This window comes from Ylistrum balloti, unplaced genomic scaffold (genome assembly GCF_031769215.1).
Source record: "Ylistrum balloti isolate Yb309-2 unplaced genomic scaffold, AGI_CSIRO_Ybal_v1 Utg370840, whole genome shotgun sequence".
Lineage (NCBI taxonomy): Eukaryota > Metazoa > Mollusca > Bivalvia > Pectinida > Pectinidae > Ylistrum > Ylistrum balloti.
In genome coordinates, this window is record NW_026782484.1 from 753901 (window position 1) to 771900 (window position 18000).

The window sequence follows — 18000 nt, forward strand, 5'->3', positions numbered from 1 at the left end:
CTGTTTGATGTGGCCCTGCAAAAGTCAGTTCTGATAGGAAGAAGGAACTTGGATGATATTTGATCACACATAAGATGTAACACTGGTGCTAGGTATACAGCAAATCGCCCAATAAATCATAACAGCATTACACTTTCAGCAAATTAAAATTGCTTTGTGAAATATGCTGTCGCAGCTCCAGTGATAAAACTTATAAAAAAGTAACATATTTGAAAATGAACATTCACTCTAAAATGTATGTTATTACAGAATGTTAAAGATAGGTTTTTTAGACACATCTATAGGATGCTCGGTGTCTATAGCCATCACTGGGATAAGCTGCTGGCTAGCTGAATGCAATTTATAGCCTCGACCAAATTTTACACCAGAAAAAAAACCCAACAACACTCATATACCTCCACAGAAAGGATATTAAATGTGTTTTGAAATTAGTTCCTGAAGTAGTTGATGTTGTTATTTTATAAATACATGTATATAAAATGTTGTGTTTTAATGACAACTTGAAACTATTTCTTACAGATATTACTATGCTTCTTCTCTGTTTGGAAGAAAAATTACATCATCTACACTGTTCAATTTCTCTCCCTTCATCCATATTTTGAAGTTTCTTATATGCTAGATATTTTGCGAAAGGTGCTTAATTCCATGACGTAACAAAAAAGATGTTTAAATATTTTCAACTACTCTATGGAAGATATCAATGTTGCAAAGATGATCAGACATATCTGAAAGGGTAAATGATTTCCGACATAATTCTAATACAGGAAGTTTGTAATTTAGTTTGATTTTCAGTACCACCATAGACTTTCTATCGATATCTAAGCCCATGGGACACAATGTCTACGAGATCATGTTTCTCACATAATTTATCAAATAGACATTTAAAATACTTTTTTTCACTTTTGAAAATTATATAAAAACAATTAATTAATTGAAAAGTTTATGAAATCTTTCATATGAAATAACACTGAGAAGTGTAGTTAGCTTTTCATAACAAATTCTGGCAGTAAGCTTAAACTCAGTTCATAAGGACGAGAAAATGATCAAGAGTGTGAAAGCTATATTGCTTAAAGCAATAAATTGCAGTCAGCAAACTACGTAGATGTGAACAAAGCAGTCGTTAGATTACATCATCCAATTTGTGCTAATAAAGATTAGTAATTATTTCAATATCGGCAACAGTTCTTATTAAATGTTCTGTCATAAGCATATACGCCTAATTATGACTTTGCAGCATATTGTGAAGAACATGTTTAAATGCTTGAGCAGCTAATAGGCCTATTTTTCATATTATCATGTTATATCAGTCGTGTAAATCGAGTATACTGGTATTCTTTACATCCATGTGATAATTTTACTTGTATAAAATTGTGAGCAAGGATTTATCATCTCTTTCTCCATTGAAATGAAACCTATTGTGTAGTTATTGTTGACTGCAGCTGGAAATTACAGATGCAATTGATTTATATTTTGACTGAATGAAAAGGTTTAAATCTTGGATTTTGGATTTTGATACATATAATTCATATAAACAGATGTAATTGGAGGGAGTAATAAAAAAAAAACACAACTCCTAGCTACAGGGGTTTGAAAAAAGCTTATAGGTAGAATTCTTCTTCCTAGTTTTCACCAGTACCTCCACTGATACTGATGATTCTGCTGAAGGAATAGTGACCCTTTGGTTTCTAGCCAGACACCCTACCATTTACCTAAAGAGTAATTCCCACTTGTCAAAGCCAGAAAAGTGACCAACAGTACCCTTGACTTCTACAACTTCCAGTATCGGTAGAACTCTTTGATCTAAAACATACATTTTGTATTTGAGAACTAATGATATGCAGTGCTTAAACAAGCTATGAACTGATGAAATGTTATTGGTCACTGTTGTGTAAAACATTTTAAAATAATAAAAAAAAGAACTGTCAATTGAATTAACAAGCAAATAAATGATCAGTTGTCTGTTACAATAACTAATCATTGATGTTGAAATCTCAACCCTGCCCGATGAACACAAGAAAATATTCAAGTTCAATACTTTACACTTTCATTGGCCTATGACCATGCACTTCATTGCCAAAGGTGTAGAGTTCAGAGTCTGCACACTTAATTGGGCATGATCAGTTATTAATACCTTTCCAACCATACTCATCCTCCAAAATAATCATATTAAGATCTTAGGACCATGTGTATTGAACCTTCATGTATATATATCAATGTGACCAATCACTAAAGATCATATTTAAGATTATATGCCATATTCCATATCGATATGCCACTTCCTGTATTCCTTTATTTCAATACGCAGCATCTAAGTGTGTCCTGAACACTTTGATTTATGTTTTTGTTTTTGTTTGAATTATTGCCAAATCTCTATAAACAACATTTCAATTGATATTTCAACTTGACAGTTCTTGGCTAGCTGAGTGATAGACCATTTACCAATAACGTTTATTTATGAGTCTGTAGCCTTCTGCCCACCAGGTGTACAAGGTAGTGAGTAGATTGACATAACAATAAAGTACCCCAGCACCAGATAACCAATGGTGTTTCCTTACTCTCTTTACTGCCTTGGTGTGTTATATTGAAAATGAATAGCAGTATTGTCCATTTACACTTCTGACATTTATTTTGAATGAGTTCACAAACCTGTCTTTGATGGATGCTTAAAAAGTCAAGGGTGGAAGTAGGAAATTGTAGGAACATCAATATCCTAGGAGTTAAGATTTTAAAGTGTTAACTACCAGTCAGGTGAATCAACAGGAAGAACAGGCCTCCTGAAGGATGCTGGACAAGGAGTACCCACAAACAGGATAATTATTGACATCATGTATAGAGGTCCTGTCATGTGTTTATCCCTTGGATATCAGTAATCTGTATTTCATCCTGGTCCACACTCTACTGTCTGTCCCACTGTCCATTTACTATACAGGCTGTGGGCAGGGCCTTGTGCCTCCCCTTGGTCCAGATAGTCTCATAGGGGTCTACTATAATACTCATAGTCATCCAAGACACTCCGATTTGGTGCTAACAATTCTGTGTAATGGATCAGCGATCAATTGGGTGGATTGATTTGCCAGGAGTTGGAGGAGAACTCATGCTGGGAGATTTCCTGGGGCACCTAGTTTGTTCTACCCTACAAGGAATTTATTTAATTCTTATATCATTGAAAATCAATATGTCGTACAAGAGAAAAATCCATACCGTCCAGCGAATTGTAAAATCTTACCAGCAGGCCATCTTTAAGGACTAAAATCCATTATGGAATTCATACAATTTAACAAAAGAAAAAAAAGAAAGATGATAGAAGTCCAGCTGATATCAACACTGCTTCTCTACCTTGTAATATACACATGTTATAAATGTGTAAATAAGTCTTCTTAGTAACAGCCTAAATAGGTATCTTTGTACTACTGTATTCGTTTGAGCATAATATCCAAGTAAATATTCAACTCTTTGGTATGAAATTTGAGGCTCTACACTTAGCTGGTCGAAGACCAGAAAGCTACCTTTGTATTTCATGAAGCATTGTCTGTAATCAGGATCCATCCTTCCTTCTTTAGTCGATTTCTCAATATCACAAATCCTCTAAAATTTCAGATAGTGGACCTTAACTAGTGAGGTGTACAATCATATCAAGGCGATACTTCCACTATGGAATTGTGTAAGGTCCACAGATAGCCCCAAGTGACATTGTGGCTGTGCCACAGAGAGTCCCAAGCAAAATTGTGGCTGTGCCACATTTAAAATAGCTGATGTGGCCACACTCAGAAACTTTGTTACTGTTTTTTTTCCTGACCTGAAATTCATATCAAGACAAGAAGTTCACTTTGATGTTTTGTTTACAGATGGACCTTACTGAAATTTAAGCGTAAACTTGAATTGTTTGTTACCACTATATTGGCCTCATGAACAAGTGCTGTGGGCCAGTATAGTATGCTGGGATAAAACGTTACTAAATTTGTTCAAATGATTGACCTTAACCCAATCAATGTCACAGGTGTTAAATTTGTTATATTCTTTAAATGACTTCATTTCAATAAACGAGTGACCCAGGGTCACCTTCCCAATCACCCTCCATTTACTGCCTCTATATCCCCTCACAAAATACATTATTTTGTTAATGTATTCAAGGTGTATGTATGGATAGTGGGCCTTCCACTGTGTCCCCACCCTGTTTACTAAGTTTGTTGTATATTTCAGGTGTATGTACGGATGGCAGGGCCCTCTGTGTGACCAGTGTATCCCCTACCCACGATGTGAACATGGCTCCTGTAATGGCTCACCTTGGCAGTGTTTCTGTCATGTCAACTGGGGAGGTATCCTGTGTAACAAAGGTAAACATTTAGTACCAGTGGTTTTGACTTAACAATACTTTGAACAATTTCAACATTTTATGGAGAATATGCAGATGTCATGAAATATATTGTTTTGAGGTCAAACACCTCAGAAGTCAGGAAATAATTATATATCATACAGAATAAAGAGATAAGACATATAGCATATGAAATCAGAAGATGAATTATACATCACACAGAATCAGGACACAAATTATACATCACACAGAATCAGGACACAAATTATACATCACACAGAATCAGGAGATAAATTATATATCACACAGAATCAGGACACAAATTATATATCACACAGAATCAGGACACAAATTATACATCACACAGAATCAGGAGATAAATTATATATCACACAGAATCAGGAGATAAGTTATATATCACACAGAATCAGGACACAAATTATACATCACACAGAATCAGGAGATAAGTTATATATCACACAGAATCAGGAGATAAATTATATATCACACAGAATCAGGAGATAAATTATATATCACACAGAATCAGGACACAAATTATATATCACACAGAATCAGGACACAAATTATATAACACACAGAATCAGGAGATAAGTTATATATCACACAGAATCAGGACACAAATTATACATCACACAGAATCAGGAGATAAGTTATATATCACACAGAATCAGGAGATAAATTATATATCACACAGAATCAGGAGATAAATTATATAACACACAGAATCAGGAGATAAATTATATATCACACAGAATCAGGAGATAAATTATATATCACACAGAATCAGGACACAAATTATATATCACACAGAATCAGGACACAAATTATATAACACACAGAATCAGGAGATAAGTTATACATCACACAGAATCAGGACACAAATTATATATCACACAGAATCAGGACACAAATTATATATCACACAGAATCAGGACACAAATTATATATCACACAGAATCAGGAGATAAATTATACATCACACAGAATCAGGACACAAATTATATATCACACAGAATCAGGACACAAATTATATATCACACAGAATCAGGAGATAAATTATATATCACACAGAATCAGGAGATAAATTATATATCACACAGAATCAGGACACAAATTATATATCACACAGAATCAGGACACAAATTATATAACACACAGAATCAGGAGATAAGTTATATATCACACAGAATCAGGACACAAATTATATCACACAGAATCAGGAGATAAGTTATATATCACACAGAATCAGGAGATAAATTATATCACACAGAATCAGGAGATAAATTATATATCACACAGAATCAGGAGATAAATTATATATCACGCAGAATCAGGACACAAATTATATATCACACAGAATCAGGACACAAATTATATATCACGCAGAATCAGGACACAAATTATATATCACACAGAATCAGGACACAAATTATATAACACACAGAATCAGGAGATAAATTATATATCACACAGCATTTCAAGATAAGTGATATAACACACACAGTTAGGAGATAAATTACATATATAAGCGATGAATTCTACATCACACAGGATCAAGGAAAAAAATTATATTGTGTTGTGGAAATGTAGTTATTGAAAGATTTTTTTCTGATTAAAAAAATCATAGAAAATAAAACAGAAATGAAGTTTACATAATCATATTAAGATTTTGTCAGACAATATAGTATTTGAATAGAAATGGGTACTGAATTTGTCAAGTTTTAAGAGGTGTGACATGGTTATGTAACTATTTCGTGGCTGTGTAAGGGATACCACTTGAGCACTTCAGCCATACGGTTGTGTGTCACCCCGAGTCGCCCCTGATTCTCACCAATTTATCATTCTTTGGCATCTGAATAAAGACAATTATGCAAATCAAATTAGCAGAGATTCTGGTGTTGTAAGTTTCTACAGAATCAGTGTTCAAATTAAAGGAATTGGCATAAATTTGTAGCAGCATGGTATGAACTGATTGGCATAATAACCAGGCTTTATGGTGGCAGGATTTTAGGAGGTGTCAACTGGCTCGATAAGGAGAAACTAGAATAAATTCCAATGAATTTTTGACGAATCTGCTTCTCCATCAGGCTATCACGTGATATGTGTGGGTGGCTGATCAACGATGGGGGGCCCTTGCCAGTGGACTATGCTGATTGAATTTTGAAATATTTTTTTCATCACATCACTTTTGGTTTTGGTCTTCTGTGGGAAACAGATGAATGCCATATGATGTTCTCTAATGGCATGTTGATAGGAAGGGGTAAATTTGAAGTGGTCAGTGCTGAGGTATGAATAGCTGTATTGTAAGAAGTCAGTTAGCTTACCAGTATATATTAGTGGTCAGTTTCCAGCCTACATGTACACTCGGGGTATTCAATAGACTCTTGAGAGTATGTCTTTCACTCCTGAAGGGACATGTCTATTTCACACACATTTTGACCTGACAGACAACTGACAAGAACACATATGTACTAATATGTGGTATATAACAAAACACCATGATAGCTGTACTTTGCTCCAGTTATGTTGTACATATCCCTGTCAAACCTGTGGTGTTGTGTCCCTGATGACCCTATCATGTTGTGCCTGTGATAAATCTGTGGTGTTGTATCCCTGATGACCCTATCATGTTGTGCCTGTGATAAATCTGTTGTGTTGTGTCCCTGATGACCATATCATGTTGTTACCATGATAAATCTGTAGTGTTGTGTCCCTGATGACCATATCATGTTGTTACCATGATAAATCTGTTGTGTTGTGTCCCTGATGACCATATCATGTTGTGCCCATGATAAATCTGTTGTGTTGTGTCCCTGATGACCCTATCATGTTGTGCCCATGATAAATCTGTTGTGTTGTGTCCCTTATGACCCTATCATGTTGTGCCCATGATAAATCTGTTGTGTTGTGTCCCTGATGACCCTATCATGTTGTGCCCATGATAAATCTGTTGTGTTGTGTCCCTGATGACCCTATCATGTTGTTACCATGATAAATCTGTTGTGTTGTGTCCATGATGACCCTGTCATGTTGTGCCCATGATAAATCTGTTGTGTTGTGTCCCTGATGACCCTATCATGTTGTGCCTGTGATAAATCTGTTGTGTTGTGTCCCTGATGACCTTCTTTATTTTGTTTTAGACTTGAACTACTGTGGTCGACACCAACCCTGTAAAAATGATGGCATCTGTAAAAATACTGCTCCTGATAATTATGACTGTACTTGTCCTAACGGTTTCTCCGGAGTCAATTGTGAAATAGGTAAGACCAGTTTCATTGTCAAAAGTAAAGAAGATAATAGCATTTCTCTTAATCAGGTTCTTAATTCAAAATATTATCTTCTGCAATTTAAAAATATCCAGATGAACCAAAGTGACATACTGTATAATTGATAATATTCGTGAGGCATTTAATTTCCCTAAATTCATGGTCATTTAAAGTAATGTGAAATTTAAGTACCCAGAGAGCCTTTCTACATTGAATTGAAATGCCTGTATACATGATACCAATTGAAAGAGAAACCTGAAGAGGACAATCATGAAATATATGCCTTGTGAAATTAACTAACTATACAGTGTATGTATTTCTATTGGTTCTAGCTGAGCATGCCTGTACGTCAGACCCCTGTTCCCATGGAGGGAATTGTATTGATGTAACTGGTGGCTTTGTCTGTAATTGTCTGCCAGGCTGGACTGGTGTCCTCTGTGACTCAAGTAAGTATAGACTTATTCTCTACTATATCTAGATATTGACTTTCTGTGTTGTCAAAAGCTATTTTTTTCCAATTTCTATTCTGTCAATAGCTTCTTCTAATTTCTTTGCTGTTACTAGCTATTTATTCCTATTTCTGTGCTTTCAAAGACTATTTCTGGCCATTATTGTGCTATCATCCACCATTTCTGTCATTTACTCTGTCAGTATCCATGCTGTCAGATACTATTTTTTCAAATGTCAGTGCTATCATTTCCTTTTTATGTCACCTACTGTACTATCAATATCAAAGCTATTTTTGCAATCAGCAGAACCACTCAGATTCCCAGCTTTTATCCCCTGTATGAAGTCTGTCCACTAGATCAGAACAAAGTTTTCACTACAAAGCAGGTCACTTGAATAACCTCATATCTGTTAGGCTTCTCCAATGTATGCCTGATCCAGCAATAAATGGAAGGAGTCCATTTGTTTGCATCATGTTTTCCTGTTCACAATGAAGGTGGACCTCCATCGTCCGAGTGTGATAACGGCCCTTTGAGTGGTGTCTTTCCCACCTGTTGACGGTTGGAATAGCCCTTTGAATGGTGTCTTTTCCACCTGTTAAAGCTCGGACTTGAGTCGTGCGAGACTCCCAGTTTGACCATTGCAGCTGTCATCTGTCCCTATTGTGTTCTCTGTCTGTGAAGTGTTGTCTGCTCCTCCCAGTTCAAACAGATGAATAAAACATACAAATGTTTTCAAGAGTCATTGAAGGTTTGGATATAAGCTTTTGATACCTGAAAGGTGCAGACACAGGTATAAATATATACAGGAGTATTAAAAAGGTAACTGTAGGGTACTCCTCAACAGACCTGCCCTCCACTGTTGATCTCTGTCCTATCCTGCTCTAAGGTGGGAGTCTGCTGAAGTTTTATGTACTGGTAGTGTTTGAGTAGCTCTTCCACTTTAAGATAAAATTGTAACACTTCTGAGCCTGTTGTTACCTAGATGTAGCACAGGACAGTAAGCTGTGACCTGTACACCGCCCACTTTGATCATATATAGATATTTCTATGTACTTTATCAAAACAACATAGATAAACACTACCTTCGAATTCCTTAATCACATACTCCAAACCACCTTCTAAATAAAATAGGCCGGAATGGGAAGTCAGATATAAAATGTAGATACATGAAATTAAAGACCTATGTTTCTGTATCAAATAAAAGTTTGTATAGAATGTTAAAAGTTCTGAAATCCATGTTATGTAACAAGCTAACTGTGAAAATTGAAATAATTAAAACATTTTCAGGATATCATTTAAGATGTGTAGCTCAGTATTGCAAAACCTGTAAGTGAAAATTTAGTTTATAATGATTGCGCATCAAATTATTTCTTGTTAGACTGTGATATTGGAGACTGGTGTTTGTCTTCATAATTGACTTGTTAATAAATACCTCTGGCTGTCTGCATTTAATTTTCATTCCCTAAATATAGAATTTAATTGAAAACCGCATCGTCTGTAGGTACTAAAACTGTTATCCAGTTCATGGCTATGTTTTCTGTTTTCACTGTTGTATTTCCAGTATTTCAGACCACTTTTCAATCAGAAGGAAAGTTTGTTCATGCATTCTCTGTACATTTACCTACAAATATAACCATTAAAGAACATTACTTGGATGTTTGGACAAATTTCCTCAAATACCTCTAAAATGTACAGTTCATTAATTATACTACTACTTATACTATAAATAGACTTTTTTCTAACACAAGGGTGATTTCCTATATTGCTACTCGTACTATAAATAAATATTTCCAGACACAAGGGTGATTCCCTATATTGCTACTCGTACTATAAATAAATATTTCCAGACACAAGGGTGATTTCCTATATTGCTACTCGTACTATAAATAAATATTTCCAGACACAAGGGTGATTTCTTTTATTGCTATCTGTATTACATACTAATAGATCATTCAATGACACAAACGTGTTTTCTTACATTACTTATTGTACAAGAATAAACTTTTCCCTCACAGATATCAATGAGTGTGCCTCAGATCCATGTCAACATGGAGGGACATGTCTTGACAGGGTCAACAAGTATGAGTGTTTATGTCCGTCAGGCTGGAAGGGGCCTCAGTGTCAGTTAGATGGTGATGAATGTAGTGGAAGTCCGTGTGTAAATGCTTTCTCCTGCCAGGACCTGGTAGGTGACTACATCTGTGACTGTCAGCCCGGCTGGACCGGCAAGAACTGTGAAACAGGTAAGACAACATACCCTGTTAAAGGGAGTGAAAATTCACATATCAGCTCTACAGAAACAATTATAATTATGTATAAACTCTTGTTGGTCAAGTCTTCAAGGTAATCTTCAAGGCAGGCTAACCATCTAAATAGTCTTGAATACAGGTCAAACTTTAAAATAGTTTGTGAGAGAGGCCAGACCTACAAAGCAGACAGTGAGACAGGTCAGACCTACAAAGCAGACAGTGAATCAGGTCAGACCTACAAAGCAGACAGTGAGACAGGTCAGACATACAAAGCAGACTGTGAGACAGGTCAGACATACAAAGCAGACTTTGAGAGAGGCCAGACCTACAAAGCAGACAGTGAATCAGGTCAGACCTACAAACGTACAGTAAGACAGGTCAGACCTACAAACGTACAGTGAGACAGGTCAGACATACAAAGTAGACAGTGAGACAGGTCAGACCTACAAAGTAGACAGTGAGACAGGTCAGACATACAAAATAGACAATGAGACATGTCAGACCTACAAAGTAGACAGTGAGACAGGTCAGACCTACAAAGCAGACAGTGAGACAGGTCAGATCTACAAAGCAGGCAGTGAATCAGGTCAGACCTACAAAATAGGCAGTAAGACAGGTCAGACCTTCAAAGCAGACTGTGAGACAGGTCAGACCTACAAAGCAGACAGAAAGACAGGTCAGATCTACAAAGCAGACAGTAAGACAGGTCAGGTTTACAAAACAGACAGTGAGACAGGTCAGACCTACAAAGCAGACAGTAAGACAGGTCAGGTTTACAAAGCAGACAGTGAGACAGGTCAGACCTACAAAGCAGACAGTAAGACAGGTCAGGTTTACAAAACAGACAGTGAGACAGGTCAGACCTACAAAGCAGACAGTGAGACAGGTCAGACCTACAAAGCAGACAGTGAGACAGGTCAGACCTACAAAGCAGACAGTAAGACAGGTCAGGTTTACAAAGCAGACAGTAAGACAGGTCAGGTTTACAAAACAGACAGTGAGACAGTTCAGACCTACAAAGCAGACAGTGAGACAGGTCAGGTTTACAAAGCAGACAGTAAGACAAGTCAGGTTTACAAAACAGACAGTGAGACAGGTCAGACCTACAAAGTGGACAGTGAGACAGGTCAGGTTTACAAAACAGACTGAGATATAGAAGATCAGGAGAGGGAAAATCAAACCAGATGGAATTGCACTTCTTTTTTACAGAAGGAAGAAAGAATGATTGATATTAAAGAGAAATGATGTTCTGGCAATTACTTAAATAAACTTGGTGTTTTGTGGTTTACAGATATAGTGGATTGTCATCATCAGTGTCAGAATGGTGCTCACTGTGTGGTAAGTAGGCAAAGGGGAATAACTCTCACAAAACATTAGATTTTGGTTACTTGGTACAAAATTATTTCATCATTAAACTTATATTCTTATGGTCATTGGTTGATGTTATAGGGTAAGAGGTGACACTTTATCTTTCTTTAGGAGGGAAGTTGATATTTCAATCTTTGATTTCTCGTTAAATATATTTAAAATTTATTCTGTTGTGTTGTAGGACCTTGTAAACAGCTATCACTGCGCTTGTTTACCGGGTTACACGGGCCGCCACTGTGAGTGGGATGTTGACGAATGTGAAAGTAGTCCATGCCAGAACAGTGCGATTTGTCACGATCAGGTCGCTGGTTATACCTGCGAGTGTGCTCTAGGCTTCACCGGTTTTAACTGTCAGGTGAGTACAGGTAAACCTACATAAGGTACAGGTAATGGTGCTTAAAATAACAGCATTAAATATTTATAATTCTTATGACAAAATCAAAAGAGTAGTTGGACCTAGTTGTTAATCATGAACTATAAAAATATACAGTGGTATGCTGATAGAACAAATTACATCAATATATTTATCTTCTTAGTAACTGTACATTTAAAATTTGGATTGGATGGGAGTTAAAAAGCTTACCTGGTTATTGGTTATGCTGATCAGTTAAGCTTGGATTGGATAGGAGTTAACAAGCTTAACCTGGTTAGTGGTTAGGCTAATCAGCAATGTTTGGATTGGATGGGAGTTAATGATTAAGCTGAAGCTGATTAGTACTTATTCTGATCAGTTAAATTTGAATTGGATGTGAGATAAGAAGTTAATTTAGTTAGTGGTTATTCTGATCAGTTCAGTTAGAATTGGATCAGAGTGAAGAAGCTAACCTAGTTAATGATTATCCTGATAAGTTAAGTTGGGATGAGATTTGATCAGTAACCATGCCAATGGTTAACCTTTTGTAACTCTCCTGATCAGTTGAGTTAGGTTAGGATCATGAGTTACCATGGTTAGTGGTAATCATCAAGTTGTTATGTTTCAGGTGGACATTGATCCCTGCTACCCCAGTCCTTGTGAAAATGGAGCCAGCTGTTTCAATGTACAGGGAGACTACTATTGCCACTGTCATGATGGCTGGGAAGGCAAAAATTGTCACAAGGTCAAACCCACCTGTGATTCAAGGTCATGCCAAGGTAAGAATTGTATGCTGTCATTGCCATTTGTAAAGTAGCACTACTAGCGGTCAATTAATTACTATGACAAGTTTCTATCTTTATTTACAGTGATTGACAGCTGTACCATAGCTATACCATCTAACAGTAGTCGTGGAGGCGTGCAGCTCATCTCCTCCAATGTGTGTGGTAAACATGGTATGTGCATCAGTCAACCCAATGGCGAGTTTACATGTGCATGTGACCTCGGCTTCACTGGAACCTACTGTCACGAGAGTAAGTATACTCATTCTGTAAAAAAATCTCTCATAATCTGATAACTTCTTGAAGACATGTTCCTCTCTCCCAGGAAGACATTTCAGTCTTGATCAAATTAGCTGAATCATAACTAAGACCCTTTGATAGAAAATTCTTTGTCAAAGCTGAGTTTAAAGTGTTATATGATTTGATCATTTTTTTGCAGTTACCTTCTTTTGTATAAGATGGCTTAATGAACGTTTGTTTTTCAGACATAAATGACTGCATGAGTAACCCCTGTCAGAATGGTGGGACGTGTATAGACATGGTCAGTTCGTACCAGTGTATATGTAAGGAGGGGTGGGAAGGTGCCCTGTGTAACCTCAGTAAGTACACACTCAACAATTAAATACAATGTTCTGTACTAGTGTTTAGTGTTACAGCACAGGACATTTATTTATACTGACCCTTTCCATGTTGAAAATAATTTTTCTTTACAGACTTTTGGGTTTCTGTGTAAATTGGTGTTGCTGGGTTTTAATGATTCACAAACAGCCAGGAGGACTTTTAGGCAAAGTCTCCTTCTGCATACTATCTGCAGTAATTAGGGTAAAGTAAGAACATAGGCAGTACAATTGTGTATAAACTTTGATAACTTTCTATTTACAGATAAGGATGAGTGTGACCCTAACCCATGTAGGAACAATGGTCTCTGTATAGACGTAGTGGCTGACTTTGTGTGTCAGTGTGCGGAGGGCTGGAAAGGCAAAACATGCACACTTCGTAAGTATCTACAAATGTCCTTCATAGATACCAACAAATCAGTACTTTGCAAGTACCTTTAAGTACCAACAAGTTTACACTGTGTAAATACCAACAAATGTACACTTCATAAGCCTAATTAACACTTCATAGGTAATTGCTAATGTACACTCCTTAAGTACTTACAAATTGATATTCATAAGTATATCAACAAATGAACACATCATAAGTGATACCAACAAATATACACTGCATAAGTTTATACTGAAAACATACTGGCTTATAGTCAGTATAGATATACCTTGTTGATCCAGCATGTAATATGTGCTACATCATTTATACAGACTATAAATGCCATGTCAATACACTTAGGTGATGAAGTATTAAACCTGACTGTGTATGTATTGTAGAACACAGTCAGTGTGAGGTCACCACCTGTACCAATGGAGGAACTTGTATAGATCTGGGGGACACCTTCACCTGTAAATGTGGTGTTGACTACATAGGTCGTACCTGTCAGAGACGTAAGTAAACACGTGGCTATATATTGTTACTAAATTTGAATTTGACATTTGGTTATTCCTTGTATTCACAACGTATCTTACTAAAGGATTCTCAATTTTACGTAACTTATCTGGAGACCATGAAGATCCTCATATATCTATAAATAAAATTTTTGGTTACAATGCATGTATTTGTGGAGTTATAAAAATGTAAATGTACAACATTAAATACAATAAGAAAATGATCTTTTCTATATCAGTTGCTAAACGAGCGTGCGACTCATCACCATGTGATAACGGGGGTACATGTGTCAATAGTGGGGACAGCTTTACCTGTATTTGTAAGGAAGGCTTTGAGGGTCCCACTTGTCAGTACAACATCAACGACTGTAACCCATTCCCCTGGTAAGTATACAATTATTATAACCTATTCAAATACATACATGTGATGTCACCCTCCAAATTTAGAAAACTTGACATTTATATATCTAACAAACTAGCTAGGTGTCAACGGTATGATGGAAGAAATTTGAAATCAAGACTTGGCCAGTATACATTTGACTAATTTACTAGACTTAACCAGGGTGAAGGGAGGAATTGGAAAGCTAGACTTGGCTGGTTTACATTTGACTAACTTGAAGATCATGCTGTAAAATGTTAAAGTTTCTAGAATTAACTATGTATGAAAAATAATTAGATTTGATCAATTTAGGAAAACATTATTTGCAGTGTCCCTCCAAACCAGTTTTATTTGCTCAGTATGAGGGGAGGAATTTGAAGACATCCTCCAAACTAATTCTATTTGCTCAGTATGAGGGAAGGAATTTGAAGACACCCTCCAAACTAATTTTGTTTGCTCAGTATGGGGGAAGGAATTTGAAGACACCTTCCAAACTAGCTAGACTTGAATAAGATTACCAGTATGCATTTGATCATGTACCTTTCTGTTATAGTTACAATGGAGGCAAGTGTCTAGATGGTGTGAACTGGTACAGGTGTGTTTGTGCCCAAGGCTTTGCTGGACCAGACTGTCGTGTCAGTAAGTATTAAGGATCTTGTGATCTCCTCTGTAAAAGAGAAAGTCTTTTTCATGGGGAAGGTTTGATTATACTTGTCATTTGGTGTCATTGTGAAGTGCACTTTGTGTTAATATATCTGACTATACAACTATGACAAATACTAATTCATTTGTCTGTACATTTTTCCCTAAACATAATACTCAGTGTAAAAACTACATTGACCAATATGTGAATTTTGTCAGCGCTGACAACAATTGTGTTAATGTGAGAAATCTTGAGATCAGAAAAAGTGCAAAAATATTTCCCAAAATAAAACTCACTGTAGGGAAGAAATTGAAATACTGCCTTTCATCAGCTGGTGATAGATAAAGCTGTGTAAAAATAAATTGTGCAGAAAAAAAGTTTGCTATCAGCTGTAAAAGTACATATGTAACATCGAGAAAAAGAGTGACACAAGGAATGAAGAATGGATAAGAGAGTTGGATGGGATGGAGGAGAGATTCTAACTAATCATTGTGTTAACATCTTGTATGTGATCAGATAGCAACAGAAATAGTTGATGAAGGCGAAATTCTGATAAGGTGAAATGTTGGGGATCTCTGCTGATATACTGCATCTGTGTGCACTCATTGTAATTGCTTGTAAACAGATGCTTCTGCTTGCTTTTTTCTCATAACAATCAACGAGGAAGATGTCTTAGTTGTGATACAAATTCACAAGAGTGCAAATTTTTATAACAGTAAACAAAACGTTACCTATCAGTACTTCTATTTCTTTAAGTGATATTATTCCAAAATCTCTTTTGTTCATCCACAGATATAAACGAGTGTGCGTCCAGTCCTTGTACATATGGCAGTACTTGTATTGATGGTATAGGGGAGTACCGATGTATATGTCCCCCGGGAAGGACTGGGCCAAAATGTGCTGAAGTTGAGGGTCAAACTCCATCTCCACAATCTTGTATCTTCAACCGTGGAATTTACCCAGACAAGTCATCCTGGGAACATGAGTGCAACATGTGTACATGTGACAATGGTGCTGTCCACTGCAGCAAGGTAAGGCTTAAAGTTGTGTCTCTGTCAGATACGGAAGACTTCGAAAGTATAGGTTGTTTGTCAACGGGGTAAAGATTATAGTTGTATGTTTCTATAAGGTACAAAAGGCTTCAAAGGTAAAGGTTATTTGTCAACAAGGTAAGGCTTAGAGCTGCATTTCTTTGTCCGGTATGTTAGGCTTCGAAGGTAAAGGTTGTTTGTCAGCAAGGTAAGGCTTACAGCTGTATGCCTCTCTTGGGTATGTAAGGCTTTGAGCCTAAAGGTCCATTGTCAGCAAAGTAAGGGTTAGACCTGTATGTCTGTGTTGAGTGTGTAAGGCTTCAAAGCTTAAGGTCATTGAAATGTAGATAAGGCTACAAGGCTCTAAATGTCCTTTGTTACGTTTATGATGCCTCAAAGCAAAAAATTGCTAGTTAGGTAGATAAGGATTCAAGGCAAAATGTCATTAGTCTGGTAGTGAGGTACATCAGGTTTAAAGGCCAGCGGTCCCAAGTCAGGTAGGTAATTCCTCAAGACTAAAGGTGCTTAGTCAGGTAGGTGTAAGGCTTCATTTCTAAAGGTCCAGAGTCAGGTAGGTAATTCTTCAAGACTAAAGGTGCTTAGTCAGGTAGGTGTAAGGCTTCAGTTCCAAAGGTCCAGAGTCAGGTAGGTAAGGCTTGTATACTGAAGGTCCCTAGTCATGTAGGTAAGACTTTACAGGTAACACTAGATTGTCTTGGAATAAAGATAACACCTTAAATGTTCACAGATCTGGTGTGGGCCTAAAAATTGCCTGTCCCATGCAAACCTGACAGAGAGTGTGGTCCACTGTGCACCAACACAAACCTGTGTGGTACAGACTGACAACATCTGCTTCACCCCACCCTGTCTTCCTTGGGGACAATGTAAGGATATGGACAAAATCAAGGACCCTGCCCCCCATGGTGTCCACACCACCTGCATTCCAAATGCGGCACAGCTCAGTAACACTTGTGCCAAGGTTTCATTGATTTTCGATAAATCAAAAATGCCATCGGTAAGTACCATCATCATGAATGTTTTTACAAATAAAACAAGCTTATCAATTGATTGTCAATTCAGATTTCTCAGCTAGCAGAGTGTTATTGTTTCCATAAACACACTCCTGGTTGATGTTTCAGGGTATCACGGTAGAGACTATATGTGACCGGCTGCGACAGATACCCACCATTCAGAAGCTGGGCAAGGAAAAGCAGATTTACATCATGTGTGCCATCCAAACAGCACACCAAGACACCATTGAGGTGCTGCTGGTGAGTTTGTGTGAAAAGAGTCAAAAGTTTATAATGTTGTATGACATCTACAATAGATGATCAATGATATAAATATGCAAGGCTTTAAACCATAGTATACTCTCTATTACAGTCAACGGAGCACACAGTCGATGCTGGAAATTCCCAGATGGACAGAGTGTTAAAACATGCCCTTGATAACCTTACCAACACAATCAGCCACAAGCTCACCAACAGCAGTGCCCTGGCTGCCATCATAGAGGTCCAGATAGAGACTGCAGTCATCAAAGAGAAAGGAGTATTAGGTACTGTATATTGTATTCTCTCATGATATAACGATCAAAGAACAGATACTTTTTTGTTTTGTAGTAATGATAAAAATTAAGCTGAGGATAATGC

General features: G+C 36.9%; 1 protein-coding gene across 1 annotated transcript in view; it reads left to right on the forward strand.

The window, feature by feature from the left end:
* The window catches only part of LOC132558932 (protein jagged-1b-like), a 114066-nt gene that overhangs the window by 89756 nt on the left and 6310 nt on the right, over positions 1 to 18000 (forward strand). The window contains exons 5-21 of the mRNA XM_060223551.1: positions 4201 to 4334; positions 7474 to 7593; positions 7932 to 8045; positions 10064 to 10291; positions 11589 to 11635; positions 11847 to 12020; positions 12646 to 12796; positions 12887 to 13051; positions 13285 to 13398; positions 13682 to 13795; positions 14185 to 14298; positions 14538 to 14682; positions 15231 to 15316; positions 16113 to 16351; positions 17100 to 17366; positions 17491 to 17622; positions 17735 to 17906. Coding sequence (XP_060079534.1) covers positions 4201 to 4334; positions 7474 to 7593; positions 7932 to 8045; positions 10064 to 10291; positions 11589 to 11635; positions 11847 to 12020; positions 12646 to 12796; positions 12887 to 13051; positions 13285 to 13398; positions 13682 to 13795; positions 14185 to 14298; positions 14538 to 14682; positions 15231 to 15316; positions 16113 to 16351; positions 17100 to 17366; positions 17491 to 17622; positions 17735 to 17906 — 2516 coding nt within the window. The remainder of the gene's footprint in view (positions 1 to 4200; positions 4335 to 7473; positions 7594 to 7931; positions 8046 to 10063; positions 10292 to 11588; positions 11636 to 11846; positions 12021 to 12645; positions 12797 to 12886; positions 13052 to 13284; positions 13399 to 13681; positions 13796 to 14184; positions 14299 to 14537; positions 14683 to 15230; positions 15317 to 16112; positions 16352 to 17099; positions 17367 to 17490; positions 17623 to 17734; positions 17907 to 18000) is intronic.